The 19,389-nt window shown below is 51.2% G+C and overlaps 1 protein-coding gene across 4 annotated transcripts in view; it reads right to left on the bottom strand.

Moving 5' to 3' along the window:
• GFRA2 (GDNF family receptor alpha 2) overlaps positions 1–19,389 on the bottom strand; it is a 97,182-nt gene that overhangs the window by 35,579 nt on the left and 42,214 nt on the right. For all 4 annotated transcript variants that reach the window (XM_042934661.1, XM_042934663.1, XM_042934664.1 and 1 more), the window contains one exon: positions 17,931–18,285. In XM_042934661.1, the coding sequence (XP_042790595.1) occupies positions 17,931–18,285 (355 nt within the window). The remainder of the gene's footprint in view (positions 1–17,930; positions 18,286–19,389) is intronic.

Genomic DNA, 19,389 nt, shown 5'->3' with positions numbered 1-19,389 from the left:
CTAATTCCAAAAGGTCTCAATATGCTCTGTTGTCCCTTTTCCAAAGTCATCTTACAATATATATTTTTAATCTGAAAGAGTTCCACCATAACAGCACTTCTGTAGGTCACTCATCTGGCAGCCTGCCAGGAACAAGGAACAAGCTGCCTGCGTGGAGTATAAAGTTTGCACACTGAAACAGATATTTTAGTCCTAAGAAAATCCTTTATCATTTCACTTAGAGTCTAATGGCTCCTAGTGCATACATAATTCTAATACATAGGTGCTCTGGTTTCCTGTTCCACAGAAAACCTGAGAAAAAGAAAGGGGACAGAAGGAAACTCCCAGGGGCAGACAGAGCCTTCAGCAGGAAATGACAGCAAACACGAAGAAGGAGACAGAACTACCAGAAAAGCAAAACACAGCAACTCAAAATTCACAGTATCTGGGGCTAATTAGCACAGGGGCAAACAGTTCTATATAAGTCAGGAGCACCTGAAGGCATAGCCGCACGCCATCTGTACAACGGAACGGGTAGTCAAGGAGAGCACTGTGTCATCAAGAAAAGGTTAAGCTACCTTCCACAATCTCTGTTCAAGGAGACAAAGAGCATTCAAGAACTCAAGTATTTCTTGCACCTTGCACTGTGCCAGGCTCTGGGCTAGACGCAGGGGTAAATGAACAAGTCACCATGTGAGCTCAAGAGATGCACATAGTGCACCACATGCAGGAAACTTGGAGAAGGCAGCTGTGTCTCATGTGCCTAAAGGGGCAGCTGCGTATGAACTAAAATGATAAAAAGTGTTTTCCTTTCCTCCCTGCATACCCATGTGCCCCTTCTAGAAAGCGAGCTGGGAGGCCCGGGTGTCCCTGCCGCTGAAAGGCCTTATTTTCAGATGCCTCATGAAAGCAGGTTGAGAGCTGGAGATGCCCAGAGCTTGCTGATCAGGGCAGGAGGGAAGGCTGCTTCCCCAGGCTGGAGGGAACCTGGGCCACACCGTCCTAAGGCCCAGACGAAGGACCATTGGGAGCAGCTGAACAGGGAGGCCCATGGCGTTGAGGGAAGTGCCTGCGGGGCCTCTCTGGGCAAGTCTGGAGTCAGTCGAGCTTATAGCTGTGGGGGTAGGGGTGCCCAGAAGATGCTAGAAGACCCAGGCCCACTGTGCAACTGGCAGGAGGAACACCACCACAGGCTGAAGACCAGCATCCCCCACCCCTTCAGGCTTCCTCACCTAAACCCGGGCTGGGCTCCCTCATGCCACAGACAGGGGAAGCTCAATTACCTGGGATTGCATTTCCTGCTGGCCCGGGTAGGTAGCGGGCAGCTGGAGCTAGTTTAAAAAGATCAGGAAATGTGATCTGACCCCAGAGTGTTGTGGAGTAAAATCCACACACTTTACAAGTGCAATGCATCCTAAGAATAGCTCTGACTGGTTGGGACAAAGTAGTGTTGGAGCACAGGCAACAAAACACACCTTCCTGGAAGACACAGAAGCTTCAAAGAGGTGATGACCTCCAAGGGGTCTTCTAGGATGAAGGGGCACTTTCTGTTTCATGAGAAAAAGTCCCCCAAAGGGAGACTTGTCCCTGCAACATCCCAGAGATAAGGGAGGCTCAAGCACAGACACCTGGAAGGAGTGCCTACAAAGAGGTGCAGATGGGTCAGAGTCAGGGGCCTCAAACTCCACATTCTTCAGGAACCTGAGGCAGGATGGCCCCCGGGTTTGAGGGCTTTGAAAAGTTCATTCTGAGGACTTATCTGATGGCTGCTCACTGCCAAGGTGTTTGATTGCAAAATCCATTGCCAAATGGCCTGCTGGTCTGTGAGAAGCCATCGGGACTGTATATCAGAAGCAGCCATCCTCCCAAGGTCCCACATCCCAAGCTGTCTCCTGGCTTCCTCAGGCTGTGGCCGCTCCTGTTCCACGGAGACCCAGCCTGCCCCAACCCCCTCACTCTCGCCAGAAGCCCCACAAATCACCAGGTTCCTGCCCTGGGCCCGGCCCCTGGCCTGCCCACAGCCCAAGCTCAGGAGGGTCATTTCTCATCAGAATGAGCAGATTACAACCCTTGCATTTATCCATAGTATGTGGTTAGAATGAAGGGTTGAAGCCCACAGTCTCACCACCATGGCCTCTGCCCAGCACCCCACACCTGAAGATGTGCCCTTTCAATTCTCCAAGGAGAAAAGAGACAGGAGAGAGAATGCCCCGGCTACCCACCCCACCCCATTGTAACCACCTGGCAGGTTATCCCAGGCCCAGCAGGGCCCACAGCTGAGCTGGGGGCCACTAGAAACCCTGCTCTAGTTAAAATACATCTATCTGCAGCATTCAGAAAATAGCTATCTACAGTATTGCTTTCAGCTATAATGGAAAACTGATGGCTTTTATCTCCCCAACTTTATGACTATTGATGGGATAGAGGCTGAGGTTTGATGACCATTTAATAGCCGACCCTGTGCAGTTAGAGGAGCATCAGAAAGCAATGAAAGCGCCAAGATGATTGTCTGGCAGAGAATTCTCCGCTGAGGTCCAGGAAGCAAAACAACCACCCTCCCCAGGCTCCGACAGGAAAAAAAAATCAAAGTCATCATCATTTCTGTTTCTCCCCCGCTCCTCTCTGCCATTGACCTCTGGGAGGTTGGTCCAAAGGGGAGAGAGGAGCAGGGAACAGGAGCAATGCAGGTGTGAGCCCTTATGAAGAAAGGGGGGTCACTGACTGGTAGGACACCCCCATGCTCCCCCACCCCTTCCTGCCCAGCCTGTAGTCCACAGTGGACTGGCTGGGCTTCTGGCAGGACTACATGGGCTCTGGACTGTCTGACATACTCCCTGGGAAAGAACTGGGAAGAGAGGGAAGGAAGCAGAGGTCTGGTCTAGCCTGTGATCCAAGTGGTCTTCGACCTTCTGCCCATGGCCAGAAGCCAAAAACCATTCCAGGGCTTTGCAAGTACTCAAGTACAAAGTTTTCCCTGACATTCGGCTCCTTCCCCAGTACCCCATCGCTGCCCACCTTCCTCCCCAGGTTACAGGTCAGGATTCTGGGGGGGTGGGTGTGAACACATCACACTTCTAAATATGCAGGGATGGGCACCTGCGTGGCTCAGTTGGCTGAGCGCCTGACTTAGGCTCAGGTCATGATCTCATGGTTCATGAGTTCAAGCCCTACATCAGGCTCTCTGCTGTCAGCACAGACCTGCTTCGGATCCTCTGTCCCCCTCTCTCTCTGCCTCTCCCCTGCTCATGCTCACTCACTCTCTCTCTCAAAAATAAATAAAACATTTAAATGAATGAATGAATGCAGGGAGGGGATATCAGGGGTGGGTTCTTGGCAGCATTACAAGTATCTTCTCTGATCTCTCATTTTCTACAAAAGCCTTGTAAGGTAGACACAACAGACTTGATTCTGTATGCTCTTTTAAATAAGGAAACTGAGACTCAGAAATGTTCCATATCCCAAGTCTGGGACCCCGGTTTTTGACTCCCTGTCGAGTCCACCCACTGCCTGGCCAAGATGCCTTGCACTGCCCAGGGAGGTAAGACCTGACCTTTTGCCTGGGTTCTGCCACTCCCTAGCTATGTGACTTTGGGCAGCTAATTTCATGTCCCTGGACCTCAGCTTCTGCACCTAAAAATGAAATTTTGTTGTTAGGGGTGCCTGGATGGCTCAGGAAGTTGAACAGCCAAACCTTGATTTAGGCTCAGGTCATGATCTCGCAGTTCTTGAGTTCAAGCCCCACGGAGCCTGCTTGGGATTCTCTCTCTCTCTGCCCCTCCCCGACTCGTGCTTTCTCTCTCAAAATAAGTAGACTCAAAAAATAAATAAATGAAATTTTGTTGGGATGAGCTGCACGATCTCCTGCAGCTCTGTTTCCAGGTGAACTCATAGATCCTTAGGGGCTCCACCCAGATACATTTGGAGGCACAGTACCTTGCTCTGCCCATAGCTGCCACCTTTCCAGACAACACACCTTTCTCTCATAGTGAAAAAGGCTATGAAACACTAAAGACATAGGAACCAAGGTCCTACCCCTGCCAGCTCCCCTTATTATACACAATCACACCAGGGTCCCTCCAAGCCACCCCTCCTTCAAGCAGTTAGAAGAGAGGAGGGGTGCTCAGACCAGTGGGTGGAGACCTCCAGGGCTCTGCCTTTCCCACCCTTGAGCCAGTTAAGGGTCGGTTCTCTCTCTGAGGACCCCTCTCTCAGCCCAACCTCCTCAGAGACACAGGCCTTAATTGAAGAAACTAGAATACAAAGGGAGAAACAGGCAGAAGAGGTGGCCAAAGTGTCTCCTCCTCCCCGGGCTTCTGTGGACATGTTCCCAGCAGGGGGAAGGAGGAGGCAGGGGTCTCCCAGACCTGTTCACCTGCCCAGCTTTCTTCCCACCCTGCGTACCTTCTGGGGGATGAGAGCCCACCTCTGCTCCAAGCACAGCTCGACAGGGAGAGCTGGCAGCTTAACTGCCTTTGCTGCTGTGGCCCCCAGGTCTTCTGAGCTCACTGGTTACCACTTCGTAACTACTAGTTGATTTCTCAGGGATTTCCCATCCCTGCTGGAACTAGGGGAGGATTAGCAAGCAGCAGGCAATGATCCTTGCTTAGTTTACTTACAACTCCCCAAGAGAAGCAAAGCACTTAGGAAAACCAAGTGGAGAAAATATGCCACCGCCCCAGACCTTCCTTCCAGGCTCAGCCTGCCAGGCCTCTCCAAAGTGTCCCACGAACCCCTGTCCTCAACCTCACCAGCCAGCTTGTTTTTTAATGGTGTCAACACCCATACCGATTCCTAACATTTTCCACTTTGGGCATCATCTTTCCTTGCCTTTGGATAGTGGCTAAAGAGGCCTTGGCATGTTTCATTCTAAAACTCATTGGCTCCATTACAGCCCTCACCCTGCACACTGTGACAAGTTAGAGGAAACAGACCGCACTCTCCTTAATGACCTGCTCCGACTGAGAGCAACCAAAACCCAAGAGAAGCTAGCCACAAGCACTCATACCCACCATGGAGACACTGCTTCATTCCAGTCCCCTGTCTCCCCCGGACCCTGAGGAAGTCCCAGGTCGGGACCCAAGAGCTCTCTGAGGGTCTTGCTGCCTGGTACCGACTCCCCTCTGAGGGCCTAGGAGGCAGTGGCCCCTACCTTCTGGCAGGCTCGGATCCAGATACAAGTTTTTCCCATAAGAGTGAATGCACGTGTGTGTGAAGAACAAGTGGGGTATGTCATCCCTGGGGACACAAACCCGTAGGGAAAACTAGACCTCCATTAAAACCCGGTAAGCTTGTATGTATGGAGATGCTAACAAAGACTGAATGTTAACAATATATTTAGAGAAAAAAAATAGCTCACAAAACAGCACATACTGCATGACATCATTTTTGTCAAAATACGTGTATGCAGATTTACAAAGTCTGGAAGTATATTTTCTCCAAAATGTTTACCATGGCTTATTTCAGGGTGTTAGAGAAGAAGATGATTTCTACTTTCTTTAGTACGCTTGCTTGAATGATGTGTTATAGTGAGTGCATATCACTTTTATAATCAGCAAAAATGGTAAAGTGAATTTCGCTTTAAAAATTAGGGAAAGAGGTGCCTGGTGGCTCAGTCAGTTGGGCGTCCCGACTTTTGATTTCGGCTCAGGTCATCATCTCACAGTTCATGGGTTTGAGCCCCACATCGGGTTCTGTGCTAACAGCATGCAGCCTACTTAAGATTCTCTCTCTCTCCCTCTCTTTCTCTCTCTCTCTCTGCCCCTCCCCCGCTCTTTGTGTGTGTACATGCATGCTCTGTCTCTCTCTCAAAATAAATGAAACTTTAAAAAATAAATTAAAAGTAAATAAAAATTAGAGAAAAAAGGAAAGAGAAAGGGGAGGGGAGGGAACATCCTAGATCATGTAATCCATTCATCCATTCTCTTCACATGACCCCAAGAGACAGGAGATCCATGCCACATCTGTTCAGAAAGAACCTACAAAGCCCATCCAACCAGACACTCATCCGAGGCTTGCCAAGGGGCCTCCAGCCTCTGCTTAGTCCATACCTCTGAGGACGGGGAACTCACTACCCATCCCAGTTTCCAGTAAGATCAGAGTCAGATACTAACAAAGGTAGTACCAGGATGGCAGCAGTATTGGGATTTAGTATAACTCCTAGTCCAGGACCCTTTTCACCAGACTCTATTTCTTCCTCTTCGTAAGCAACAAATTTGGAAAAATCCTGGGTCTGTTGAAATTGCAACATACAGTGGGAGGCCTGGGAGGGACAGGGGGAGACCCTATGTGCTCTGTGTCTCCCCAGGGCATCTCAAAGTTCCAACCTCATGCATACACACGCACATACATGCACACACTCTCTTTCACCTGTGGCACCTTCTGCTCTGAGCAGCACATTTCTTCCTGCCTGGAACAAACACGCCCAGTCCTGCTTCTCCCTCCTGTCCCCCTCCCCTGGAAGCCTCTGCCCCTAGGGCACCCTGTCCTCCTTCCCACCCCAGCCACAGGACCCGGGACTCCACACCACCCTCCGTGGCTCTTCCAGCCACACGGCTCCCTTTCTCTGAATGCCTACAGCAAGCAGCCTAATCCTTACAACACTTAATTAACTGGGGCCTCCTCTTCGTATTTAATGTTTTCAGACGTGTGAGCCTTGTCTCCCCAAATGAGCTTATACGCTCTTTGAAGGAAGTAATGTTTACCTTGTGCCTGTATGCCAGGCCCCACGCTCACTGCTCTTTCTACATTACCTCACTTAATCCCATAATCTCCATCCCAAGCCCCGGTCTTTCTCCTGAATTCCCACATACACAAACACTTCACTGGGATTTCCACTTGTTTCCGATGATAGGCTTGAAACAGACCTCTTCCCTCTATGCCTAGACCTTCTCCTCTTCCTCATCCTCTCTTCTCTCAGGTAATGGCTTCATCAGTCAGCAGACCACCAGGCCAGAGACCATGGACTCCTCACTCCCTTGGGTCCCTATCCTAAAGTCCCCTGGAACTGACCTCTAAAGGTCTCTGAAGTGTGTCTGTGACCCAGCCCCTCCATACTCACCCTGTGCCTTGGCCTGACCCCAGAACCCATCAGAATGTGGTCCCAGTGGGACTCCCAGTCTCCAGCCTCACTCTTCTCAGACCATTGTGTACACAGCAGCAAAAGAAATCTTTCCAAAACACTGGCAGGATCATGTCACTCTCTTGCTTAAAAGACTTCATGATGTCCCGTTTTCTTCTGGAGAAAATCACACTGCTTTCCCTGTGCTTCCATAGGGTCCCCACTTTATAACACACGCATTCCCTCTGGAAGCACCAGAGGCCTGCTTCCTTGTACAGACCTATTCCCCCCTCTAACTCAGCCCAGATATCCCCCAAAGCTGCCTTCCGCAAGGGCCCCCGCCAACTTCAGTGGGGGCAGCCCTCCACCTCTCAGCCAGTACCAAGGCAGGCCTGTGATTTACCTGAGCATCCTGGGTGCTGAGCACCCAGAGCAGCCCTGTTGAATGGGTTACCAAGCTTCAATGTGGCATAATCACGTTGCTGTCCTTATTTTGATGAGGAACCCAGAGGCTCCGTGATGTTAAAGCTGCCCAAGCTCACACAGCTGCCTAGGTGAGGCTCTGAACCTGCCCAAGCTCACACAACTGCCTAGGTGAGGATCTGAAGCTAGGACTGTGACTCCAGCTACTTCATGCTGCCCTGTGAATAATACATCTGAGGAGTCTTCTCTTGAGCATGTCACAGTGCTCAGAGAGCACCCGCCATGGGCCAGGTGGAAGAGAAGTCACACACCCGGGAGGACCCCTGCCAGACTAAAGCAGTACACCATGGGCAAGGCAGGCTATGAGCAGCTATCCCAAAATTTCCCTACTGCTCCACAATGAAGAGTGAGTATCTTATGACTCCTTCATTAATAGCCCAATGTCCTGGTTCTACTCTGCATAAGGGCACCAACGGCAGTGTGATATGCTTACTCGCCTTCGAGACCCTGGGATAATAGAATCACCTGTATGAGAGCTGTGAGTCTTCCACTAAGAACCTCCAAAAGGGCCCTGAGGCAGACAGCCAGCTCCAGGATACCAGGCTAGTGCTACTTAGGAAGAAGGGGAACTGCCTCATCCCTGTGGATACCACCCCGGGAGGACAAAGAACATGTCCTGGCTGACCATGGAAAAAGCCACATCCTGCCCCTTGAATGCCGGAGAGGAATGCCCATGCAGGTAGCCCCAGGGGCACCTCTCAAATACTCCTTGGTGTTGTTGTGCATGCGTCCTGGCTGAAGAAGGCTGAAAAAGCAAGGTTCCTCAGGCAGCCTCAGGCCATCTTCTCCAGGAGGGTGGGTCATCTAGGTCATTCAGAAGACCATGGGGTTTAGAAAAAGTCTCTTCCCACATTTAATGGCCCTTCTGGCCATAACTAGAAAAGCTGAGTCAGTGGCAACCATATCATTGCCCCTCAGAGCCCAGGGAGGACATGGAAGGTGGGATGTTTGGGGTCCTAATCACATTGCAGTGTATGTGTCCGCATCAAAGACCATCAGGCACATGGGGCCCACACCATACACTGTATCTTCAAGGCTGGGCAGCCTCAGGATCACAGACTGACCCTGGCCAAGGGTGTGGCCCTAGGACCTACAGGGTGTTATGGCAGAGGGCCTGAGAGTGCTCACGGTGGCAGTGACCCCCACCCTACACTTGTCAAAGCCATACCAGCATTGGGTTCCCCTTGGCCCTTTCTTCACTGAACAGGCGGATGAGCAACTCTCTACGCTGCACGCACTCCCTTTCCTTGAGGATCTTTCCCAGGAAGCTCTGACCAACCAACGGACAAACATTTCTATAGCTCTGATCAAGCTTCTGTAATCACCTCTTCACCCAAACTGCTGTGGAAGAAGTCACCAGTGCCTTCCACTTTCCCAAATCCAATGGTCAGCTGTGTGTCCTCATCTTTCTGGACTTCTCAACAGCATCTGGCACAGCCGTCCACTCCCTCTTTCTCAAAAACCTCCTTCTGACTCCTGGGACATCATAATAACACCACCAACCCCTTACCAGACACTTACAGGTGCCAGGCACATTCTCAGTACCTCCGCCCAGGCCAGCCTCTCCCTGGGGGACCCTGTCCATTGCCCTAGCCTTGAATACCAGAAATATGCTAATGACCCTCAGAATTTATAACCCCAGTCAAGCTCCAGATAGGAATGTCTCCAAGGCATCTCAAAATTAACATGCCTAAAATGGAATTCCTGATTTATCTCCCATCCAAGCCTTCACCATCTCGGAAAATGGCACGGTCACACACCAAGCTGCTCAAGCCATAAGCCAGCAGGTTACCCTGGAATTCCTTCATCTCCTCACTCCTACATCAAGGTATATCATTTCTATCTCCAAACATCACACATCAGCCCACTTATCTCTCTACACACAGACACCCCCTGGCCTGAGCTGCCATCACTTCTGGTCTGGTGATACTAGGATAACCACTTCCCAGGCTGCTTGAGACCATTCTTGCCCCCTCCCTTGGGTCTCCACACAGTAGCCAGCGTCATCTTTTCATATCCCAATTTAAATAATGTCACTAGCTGGATTCAAAGCTTCCTTTAATTGCACTCAGAAAAAAATCCAAATTCCTTGTTATAAAACAAATATGTCATGGGGGTGTAATGTACAGCACGGGGAATATGGTCAATAATATTGTAGTAACTTTGTGTGGTGACACAGGATGACTACACTTACCATAATGAACACTGCATAACGTATGGAACTGTCAAATCATTATGTCACGTACCTGAAACTGATGTAATGTTGTATGTCAACTACATTTCAATCTACAACAAAACCCAAACTCCTTGCCGTGGCCTGCAAGGCCCTGTGTGACCTGGCACTGCCTGCCCCCTCCACTTGCTCCTGCTCTTCTCCCCCGGAGTCCCTTCTGCTCCAGCCATGCCAGCTTTCTTTCATTTCCCCAGCAATGCAAACCCCCCACTCCTCCAAACCTCTGCACATGCTATTTCTTCTGCGTGAAATGTTCTCCCCCATTTGTCTTACCTATGGCTTCTCGTTTGTCATGTCTCCGTTACATGTCACCTCCTCAGATAAATTTGTCCTGGCCCCCTGTCCAAGTAGCTCTCCCCTCCTTCCCCATTATCCTCTATTTCTACATCCTGCTCATTTTGCAAATGTTAATTATATATTTATCTGTTTACTCCTATCTCCTCCATCAGACTATATAAGCTCCAGGGGTGCAGGGACCATCTCTATCATGTTCTCATGCCTAGCACAGTGCCTGACATACAATAAATATTTGTTAAATAAGTCAACAGAGTAGTAACATAAAAATACAACAAAACCAGAGACCTAACTAGGGAGACACAGTACTAAAGGAAAGTCATGTGATCAGTGCCACATTAAGTATACAGCAAAGTTCTAGAAAGCATCAGTAGAAGACATAGCTAGGAGATGGGGACCAAACAGGCTTTGAATGAAGAGTAAGTCTTCATGCTATAGACTGAATGTTCATGTCCCTCCAAACTGATATGTTCAAACCCTGATCCTCAGTGTGATGGTATTTGGAGGTAGAGTTTCCAAGAGGTAATTAGATCATGAGGGTAGAACCCCCATGATGGAATTTGTGCCTTTATATAAAAAGGAAGGGACACCAGATCTCTCTCTGCGTGCACATTCCAAGGAAGGCCACTTGAGGACATGACCCTCACCAAGAGCTCAACCATGCTGCTACCCTGATCTCAGACTTCCAGCCTCCAGAACTGTGAGAAGATGTTTGCTGTTTCAGCACCCCACCCCCTTCTATGGAATTTTGTTAGAGCAACCCTAAGATATTAAGTAGCAAGCCAGTAGACAGCTCATATCAATGAGTGGAAGTGGAAATAATCAAGGATCCTAGGGCACAACCAAGATGATGGCAGCTGAAAGTGTGCCCTGGTCCCATCTAAGCAAACACACGCACAAGCGTAGGTAATGCCTATGGTAGGAACAGACCTTACTGGTTTACATTCTGATCCTCTCTGCATAGTGGCATCTCTCCCAGATGGGTCATTCCTCCTGCCAATCATCCAGTACTGGAGGGGTTCTTGTGCAGAACTCTGCAAGAGGGGACCTTAGCTAGACAAGGGGTGCACCACCACATCTCTGTGGGGCGTGAGCTCTATGCAGCCCAGATGCCCGGAGAGTTACCCTGGATGGGAAAGGTTAAAGGCACTCTCTGCCCAGCCATGCTAATACCCCTGCAGCAGGCAAAGCCGGAAGATGTAAACTAGATGTCTAGGCAGCAGCTTCTCACCGTGTTTATTTTCCCAGAGCCTTAGTAAAATAATGTTCAAAATTCCAGCTTGGTCTCAATGTATCACAGGAAATTCCAAGAGGAGTCATTTGGGCAGGACCCTTGCTAAGGCCAGCAGCAGGAGCCAGCATGGGATCCCCAGTGTCTCTGGCAAGGCTGAAGATCCCAGGATGCTGCCACACAAAGCGTTTCCCTCCACTGGCAACCTTGCTGGTTAGGTTTGCTTCAGGAAGAGGATGATGTCTGTACCCCATGGCACTCCTGGGCACAGCTTTGCTCTGGAGGTAGACTGGGATGTGGGGTTCTGAGCTCTGCTCAAGACCGGGCAGACCCCTAAGCCAGGTTCATGTGTACAGCTGCTCTCACTGTTACCAAAGTGACCCAGGGGAGACCTGGTAGGTAGCAGAGCAGAACTGTGATGTCAAGAGAACCTGAGTGGAAATGCTATCATCTAGTTTATTGTGTGGCTCTATTCTCGCTGCAGAGGCAACAAACAGAGTGCTGACGCTGGACTATAAGCAAACTGAGGACAAGGACCTCCACCTACTTCATGAACTCTCTGATCTGAGTATGAGACCTGGTCCACAGTGGATGATCAATAAATAGTTGTCAGATGAATAAAGCAATGGCCCTAAGACCTGCATTCCTCCTGCTCCAGGTGACCCACTGGGCCCAGGAACACTGGCTGGATTCCAGCAGGGCAGCCATTGTGCCCCTCCTGTGCCTGTAGCAGGTATTGCTAATCAATCATTCACAGTCCTCCAGGCAGCCAATCCAAGCTGGCCATCTAGACAAGGCAGAGGTTCTTAAGTTTTGAGAGATCAAGGAACCCTTTAAGAATCTAATGAAAGCAACGCATTTCTCTCTGGAACATACACACAAAACTTTGTATATGATTTCAAGATATTCCAGACCCTCTCCTTTAAAAGAAGTGAAGGCTTGGAAGCCCCAGAGCCCATTCACCCCATGCAAATAATCACCTGCTGCTGTTTATGGAGATAACTCGCTGAAAGCATCAGTCAACAGATTCTACAGAGTCCAAAGGAAGCTGAGGGACCACCCCAAGGAGCCAAGAATCAAATGCAAACCTGTCCACATACACTGCCTACATCCCCAGACATGCCCCAGTGAGGCAAGAGGCTGAGCTTGCTGAAGAGACTCCTCCCCGCTCCCTGTGGACAACCTTGACTGGGGGGGGGGGGGGGGGGGGGAGGGACGGGGTCCCCAGCCCCTCTGCCTTCCCGGCAGTCCTCCTGGACAAGGACAGTGTCCACTGCACAGGGGGCCCAGGCAGCCAGGGCAGCCCCAGGCTGGAATCTATTTATACACATCCTCAGCACCCAGAGGTTAAATTACAGCCCAGGACATGGCACAGGGCCAGCACCGAGTTATTTATATCCTCTTGGCAGACCAAGAGGAACAGGGCATTTCAGAGGGCCTCTTCTAAACGAGGCCTGAAAGGGACACAGTTTACAGGACAACATAACCATCCTCCCCACAGCTTCCCAGGCACACACACACACACACACACACACACACACGTGCGCGCACAATCCAGACTGTCCTTGCAGTAAGTATAAGCGGAGAGTAGACATCAGAAGATTGTGTTAAAAAAAAAAAGTAGGTCATGGCCCATTGGGGGGCTAGGGTGAGAGAATTCAGCCAAATTCCATGGATTCATTCCAAGAGATTCTCTGGGCTTTCCAGACTCTGTATCAGAAGACTTTTAAAGGAAAAGCCTCTCCTGGACTTAAGTTTACAGCTCTAAAGGCTCATGGGATACAAACCAGACAAAAGCCAGAGACAGAGCATTCAAATTCAGGGCCAGTTGGAACCAGGGAGCAGGAAGCTTCCACGCTGATCCTGGTCCAAAGAGTCAGCGGAGGATTCAGAAGTGCTTCCCATAAACCCTGGCCCCAGCACAGAGATGTCCTTGTTTAACCAAAGGCTTCTTCAAACCCCAACACCTTGTGTTTAGTGACATTTCATAAGACGGCACAGTGGAGTCTGTTAAATATCACACTGGGGATATACAAGGCCTGCCCCTGGGTATGCCACAAAGCAGATCAACAGACTTGCTTTAATGCAGTGCCAGTTGAGGTGGGCTCTGGCAGAGCTGTCCCCCAGGAATCCTGGGCCAAGATTCACTCGGAGAGAAGCATAGCCAGGCCCCAACTCCCCCAGCAGGAAAGCGAAGGGGGCCAGGCAGGCTTGGCAAAGTGAGGACTGGGTGCTATAGCACTGGAGCACCAGGCATGTCCCAAGAGATGCCTGCCAGCAAGAGCCTCATTCTCCAAGAGTCAGCCCAAAGAAGCTTTCCCATGATCCCCATCAAAGCCAGTTTTGTCCGTTAAAGTGACCAGGAAAGGAAGGCTTGGGGTCTCCGTTTCCTGATCCAAACGTCACGGCACTGAGTTCACCCATTTCACAGTAAAGATTTCCACCTGTGGTGCCTATCTTGGAGGGCAGAAACCTGGAAGGACCCAATGCTAGGCAAGAAAGGGAGGGTGCTTCTCCCTAGGCATATGGAGAACAAAGTCTGGGCTACCTCTTCTCTTCATGCCCCCCTCTAGCCACCCATCACCTCCTGGGCTCCTCCGTGACATGGGGAAAGTGTCCACGGATCCGTAAGTCAGGCTTGCAAGAACATGGAAAATCATCAACTCCTCCCCTTCCAGGCCTGTCCCTAGGTCCTTCAAATCTGCCCTCCCATGCCTTCTACCCCAACAAGGGGTCTCTGTTGTATTCTCTTGTGCCAAGAGCTCATCTCCCCAGAAATATACCTCAAGTGGAGGTGCAGGAGGAGAAAGCGGCCCCCAAACCCAGACTCACAGACCTGGGAAGGGTCCTTGCAGACTGGTGAGCGTCCCTACGTGATCAATGAAGAAACCAAGGGCATGAGGAGTGAAATGGCCCACCCGGGACCACTCAGGAGACCAGGGGCAGGTCTGCCAGCTCTAGGGTGACCACGGTGACCACTTCCACCCACCACCTATCAATCTGTTTCGCCCCACTGTACCTCAAGCCTCAGCTCTGAGTCATAGGCAAAGCTCCCCAGAGAACACCTGGCCAGGCTTTTATAACCCCCAGGCCCTGCCAGCCCCATCCTGGATGCAGATCCTCCTTCAGCCTTGTCCTACCACTTTCAGGACCACACTTTAAATCTGTTCAGGGATGGGAGCTGGGCAGGGAGGGTTAGAGGAATGCCCTGGTTCTAGACCGAGAGCTCACCCTGTCACCTCATCCTGGGGCACCTAGAACTTCAACACTTGACCGAATTCAAACATCTAGAGACTGCACTGTTGGCGGGTCCTGCGATCGCTGTCTAAATTTATGTCCTGTTGCATGGAGCCTCCTCCAGTTGGCTTAGTGCCTCTCAGAGGCTGTCAGCCCTTAGCTCCAGGGACGCCTCATTCCAGACTTTCTCAACCCTTAATCTCATTGAAACACCCCTTCTGGTTCTACAATATGAGGCTTAATCCCCATCTCCTGTTTCTGGCTTCCCCCACCCCTGGAATAAGAAACAAAAAAATCCCTCCGGCTCTTTAAACAGACACAGATGTTCTAGAAGCCTGAAATTATCCTGCTCTCAACTCCCCCCCTCTCACTCAGGACCATGGACCTCCCCCACCCCCACATTGAGGAACCACACACACTGTCCTCCCTTAACACAGGACTCATGAAGGGGATGCTGGTGCTCTTGTGGCTTGTCTGCTACCGCTCCTCATGGAGACGGCTGAGGCCGGCTCGTCCGCTGGCCTTGGTGCACCTGGCCCACAGGTGCGCACAGGCTCCTGCATGTTCCAGCCTGTCGTCACTGGACTTGGACTCAGGTTGGCCCTCCAGTTCCCTCCCAGGCCCAGCTCCTAATCCATCTGTCATTCCACAAACACTATGTGTAACAGCCTGGTGGGTCATGTCAGCACTTAGAAGAAGGAGAGGATGTTATGTGCATTCAAAAACTACCATGCTCCCTTCCAGTGTGCTCTGGAACTCGTGTGGGTCATCATGGTCCCACTTTATCCCAGCCACCACGAGGCACAGAGCTCCAGCTCAGTGACTGCTAGATCGCACACCTGAGGCACTGGCTCCCGACTTCCTTTGCAGGGCCCTGGATTTCTGCCTCTAACCATCCTCTTGTTGTATGTGTGGTTTGTTTTAAATCACCTCAATCAGTGTCTGTAAGTGACAAGGCCTATTTTTTTTAAGTAAACAAAAGAGAAAAGCCTACCATCTTCACAGCTTTCCCAAGCCCTGCAGCGAGCTCTTGGGATCAGGCCTGTCTCTGAACTCAGGCAGTGCTTGTTTTCCAAACCAAAACAGCACTTCCCCTTCATCGAACACGACCCCCCCCACCGGCACTCCCATGGTAGAAAGAGGCCTCTCTTCCCCCTGCAGCCTCTATCACGGGGTGTGTGTGTGTCTCTCTCTCTCCTGTGCGTGCATGTCCTCAACAAGAGGGTTTGCCTCCACTTCTGCCTCCTGCCATGCCTGAACCAACTATAGCTGGTTTCCACCCGCCACTCACTCACTCACACAGATTCACACACTCCCTCTCACACTCATGCACTCTCAAACTCACACACATCCATACGCCCCCCCACGTACACACTCTCACACTTCCTCACAGGCACACTCACATACTCTCTTGTACACACATGTACACACCATGAGGCACCATGTCTCAGTCACCCCCTCCCTCAGGAACCTCTCTCTCCTGGATTCTGGCCCACTTCCTCCTGGCTATCCTTCCACCCTCCAAGCCTCCCTGCCACAAGCCCCACTTCCTTTGCCCCTCCCTGAATAAATGGTATTTCCAGAAGAGTTCTGCCTCACTATCCACACCAAAGGCTTCTCTCATCACCTAAACACTGAGGATGCCCAAATCTGTAGGCCTCTCCAGCCTAGACTCCCTCTTGGGCTCCATCGATCCACCCTGCACCATTTCACTCACTGCTGGGGCTTTAATCACCAACGAGGTGCCCAGCAACTCCCAAACCCACTTCTCCACTCCAGCCTCTTTACTGAGCATGCCCCAGACACTGCCTGGGGCATGGCAATGGTCCTCCAGGCACCTCAAATGCTACACACCCAAAACCCCCACACACACTGAATGGCTCCTTCATCCCATAATTACTTAACTAGGAAACATAGTGGTCACCGTTCATTTATCCATTCAAGAAACGTCTGTGGAGTGCTCACCATGTGCCAGGCTTTACGTGTAGGACGAGGTATGGAGTAAACAAAACAGAAATGACTTCTGCCTCCGGGGAACTTTCAACCAATCTCCCAGTCCTGTCAAGTCTACTTACCAATCATATCTGAAATGATACACTTCTGTTCATTCCTACAGCCACTATCTGAGTCCAGTCCAGGATGCTACACTGGAAAAAGCAGTGTGGATGGATGGATCCCAGCTCTGAAATGTATGAGCTGTGTGACCTTAGGCAAGCTACCTTCTATGTCTCTATCTCCTCTTTTGACAGATAAAGATGATAATAGTTATCTACCCGGTAGTTTTGTTGTGAGAATTAAATTAGACAAACCATATAATAAACCAGCATCCAGGACACAGTAAGCAATCTCTGAATATCTCTGCGCCACCATGGCCTCTATTTCTGCAGCAGCCCCACCTGTGGCCTCCCCACCTCACAACCCACACTCCGTGTGCACCCACCATCTGCAGTTCCCCATGAGGCCAGGTTCTCTCCTACCCTCCAGCCTTTTGCATATGCTTTTCCAGCTGACACATTCCCTGGCTTTCACCTTCTCATTTTTCAAGGTTTAGCTCAAGGCCCCCTCCTCTAGAGCCCCAGACTAAAGCAGATGTCCCTACCCCATGCTGCCTCATCTGAGAGCCACTGCACTGGGATCCCTGCTTTGTCTGCGTCCCCTTCTGGACAGGCTGTTCCTCAGAGAGCACAATGTTCACCTCTGCACACCCAGGTCTTAGAACTGAGCGCTGGGTGCAACAGGGACTCAACAAATGCTTAACAACAAACAGGGAAGACATAAGAACTATACAGAAGCAAATTTCAACTCACGGTAATGACAACCGAAAAAAACCTTGCTAATAATCAGGCTATGCTTATTAAAATGGAGTATACACCAGGCTCTGTGCTAAGCTTCCGACACACATCATGTCACCTAATCCTCACAATAACCGAATGTGGACATTTTTACTCCTGTTTACAGGTGAAGGAATGGCAGCGACTCGGGAAATTTTTACAACTTGCTCCGAGTCACACAGCTAGTAAGTAGAAAAGTCGAACCTGGGCAGTCAGACTCGAACCCACACCCTGCCCCAGCACCAGACTGGCTCAGCTCTCCGTGTGTAAGGAGCTGCCTCTGCGAGTTAGGAGGGCCCCATCCTGCCCGCCACATGACCTCAACGGGACATGAGGTGGCGGTTTCCTTCAGGAGTGGGGCCGAATTCACTGAAGGTCCCTTCTCAGCCCAGCAGGCTCTAGGGTCTATGAAATTCTATGCTCGCTGGGTTGTTCACCATGGATTCCCACAGTGCTAAGCACGAGTGAACACAGAGAAGGCAGACAAACCGTAAACGCGGGTCAGAACGAGCAAGTGGACGGCAGGTGTCTGCGCCCGCACGCCAGGGCCCGGGAGCGCGGAGTGGGGGCTGCGGGCGGACATACCGGCACAGGTGGTCGGTGCGGCACACGCCGCGGAGATCCAGGCAGTTGGGCTTCTCCTTGTCCTCGTAGGAGCAGCTGGGCAGGATGGTCTGCCGGCGGCGCTCGGCGCACGCCCGGTCTCGGCAGGAGCAGAAGAGCATGCGGTAGGTGTACTCGCCCGGCACGCGGTCGAAGAACTGGCGCAGGGCCTTGTGGCACTTGCGGCGGTTGCAGCGCTCCGCGGGAGAGATCTCGCGGTTGCAGATGGAGATGTAGGAGGAGCGCAGCTTCTTGCAGTTGTCGTTCAGGTTGCAGGCCTTGGCGGCATCCAGGCAGTGGTTGCTCTTGGCACTGGCCACCGGGTCTGCCCCTGTCCCTGGGGGTGAAGGAAAGGGAGGTCACGGGCCTGCTGGGGCACGGGAAGACCACCGCCACAGGCCCACTGGGCACACCTCCCAGGGTTCAAGATGCCCTCTACCTCAGTTTCCTCCTCCGTGAAACGGGTCACCCAACAGGCACTAAGGATTAAAATGGGGGAATACACAGCTTAGGACAGCACCTGGTGCACAGCCAGCCTTACCTGTGGTGAGTCAAGATGATGAGGAATGTTAATCCAGGCTCATTTAAAACTTACCACGACCCAAAAGGCAAGCAACTAGAGGGGAGTGGGTTGCTCAGTGGGTTAAGTGTCTGACTCTTGATTCCAGCACAGGTCATGTTTGTGAGATAAAGCCACCCAGCTCTTTGCTGACACTGTGGAGCCTGCTTGGGATTCTCTCTCTTCCTCTCTCTCTGTCCCTCCCCGACTCGGGTGTGCCTGCTCTCTCTCTCTCTCAAAATAAAAAAATAAACATTTTTTTTTTTAAAGGCAAGCAACTAGGTAGGTGTTCATGCCCTGTTCACAAAAGTAGATAATGGGAAATAAAATGACTGGTTCACGATCACACAACTGAGTGGCAGGTGAGGCAAGATGGGCTCCCAGGCCCCTGAGCACCCTGCAATGGTACACTTGAACAGGCTTCTGCTCTGGGTACTGCTGGCATTTAGGGAGGGACAATTCTCATCATGGGATCTTCAGCAGCCACCACTACCACCACCCTCACCCCCACCACAGGACCACTGAAAACTGTCCCTACACATTTCAAAATGCCACATGGCAGGGGTGCTACAGCAGCTAGTTAGCATGGAGAACCCCTAAAAAGGAAGCTCCAGGTGGGAGCCCCGGCAGTAGAGGTAAGAGGCTGAAGTCCAGCCTCAGACTTTAATGGGGCTGAGCGCATAACCAGCTAAAGGGCACATGTGCTAGATGTTAGGACTCGGCCGTTAGCACCACGGCTTTGAGCTCTGCCATTGGAGTGAGATGTCTTGGACACGAAGCAGGATTCCCACAATCTGTAAAGCTCCCTTTGTGCTGGCTACCCCATCCCACAAGTCTCGGCTCTTCTAAGGACCACCTGACCCTCCACTGCCAGCTGACCCC

Source organism: Panthera leo, chromosome B1 (genome assembly GCF_018350215.1).
Source record: "Panthera leo isolate Ple1 chromosome B1, P.leo_Ple1_pat1.1, whole genome shotgun sequence".
NCBI lineage: Eukaryota > Metazoa > Chordata > Mammalia > Carnivora > Felidae > Panthera > Panthera leo.
Note: the sequence above shows the minus strand (reverse complement) of the source record. Positions and strands in the feature narration are given on the sequence as shown.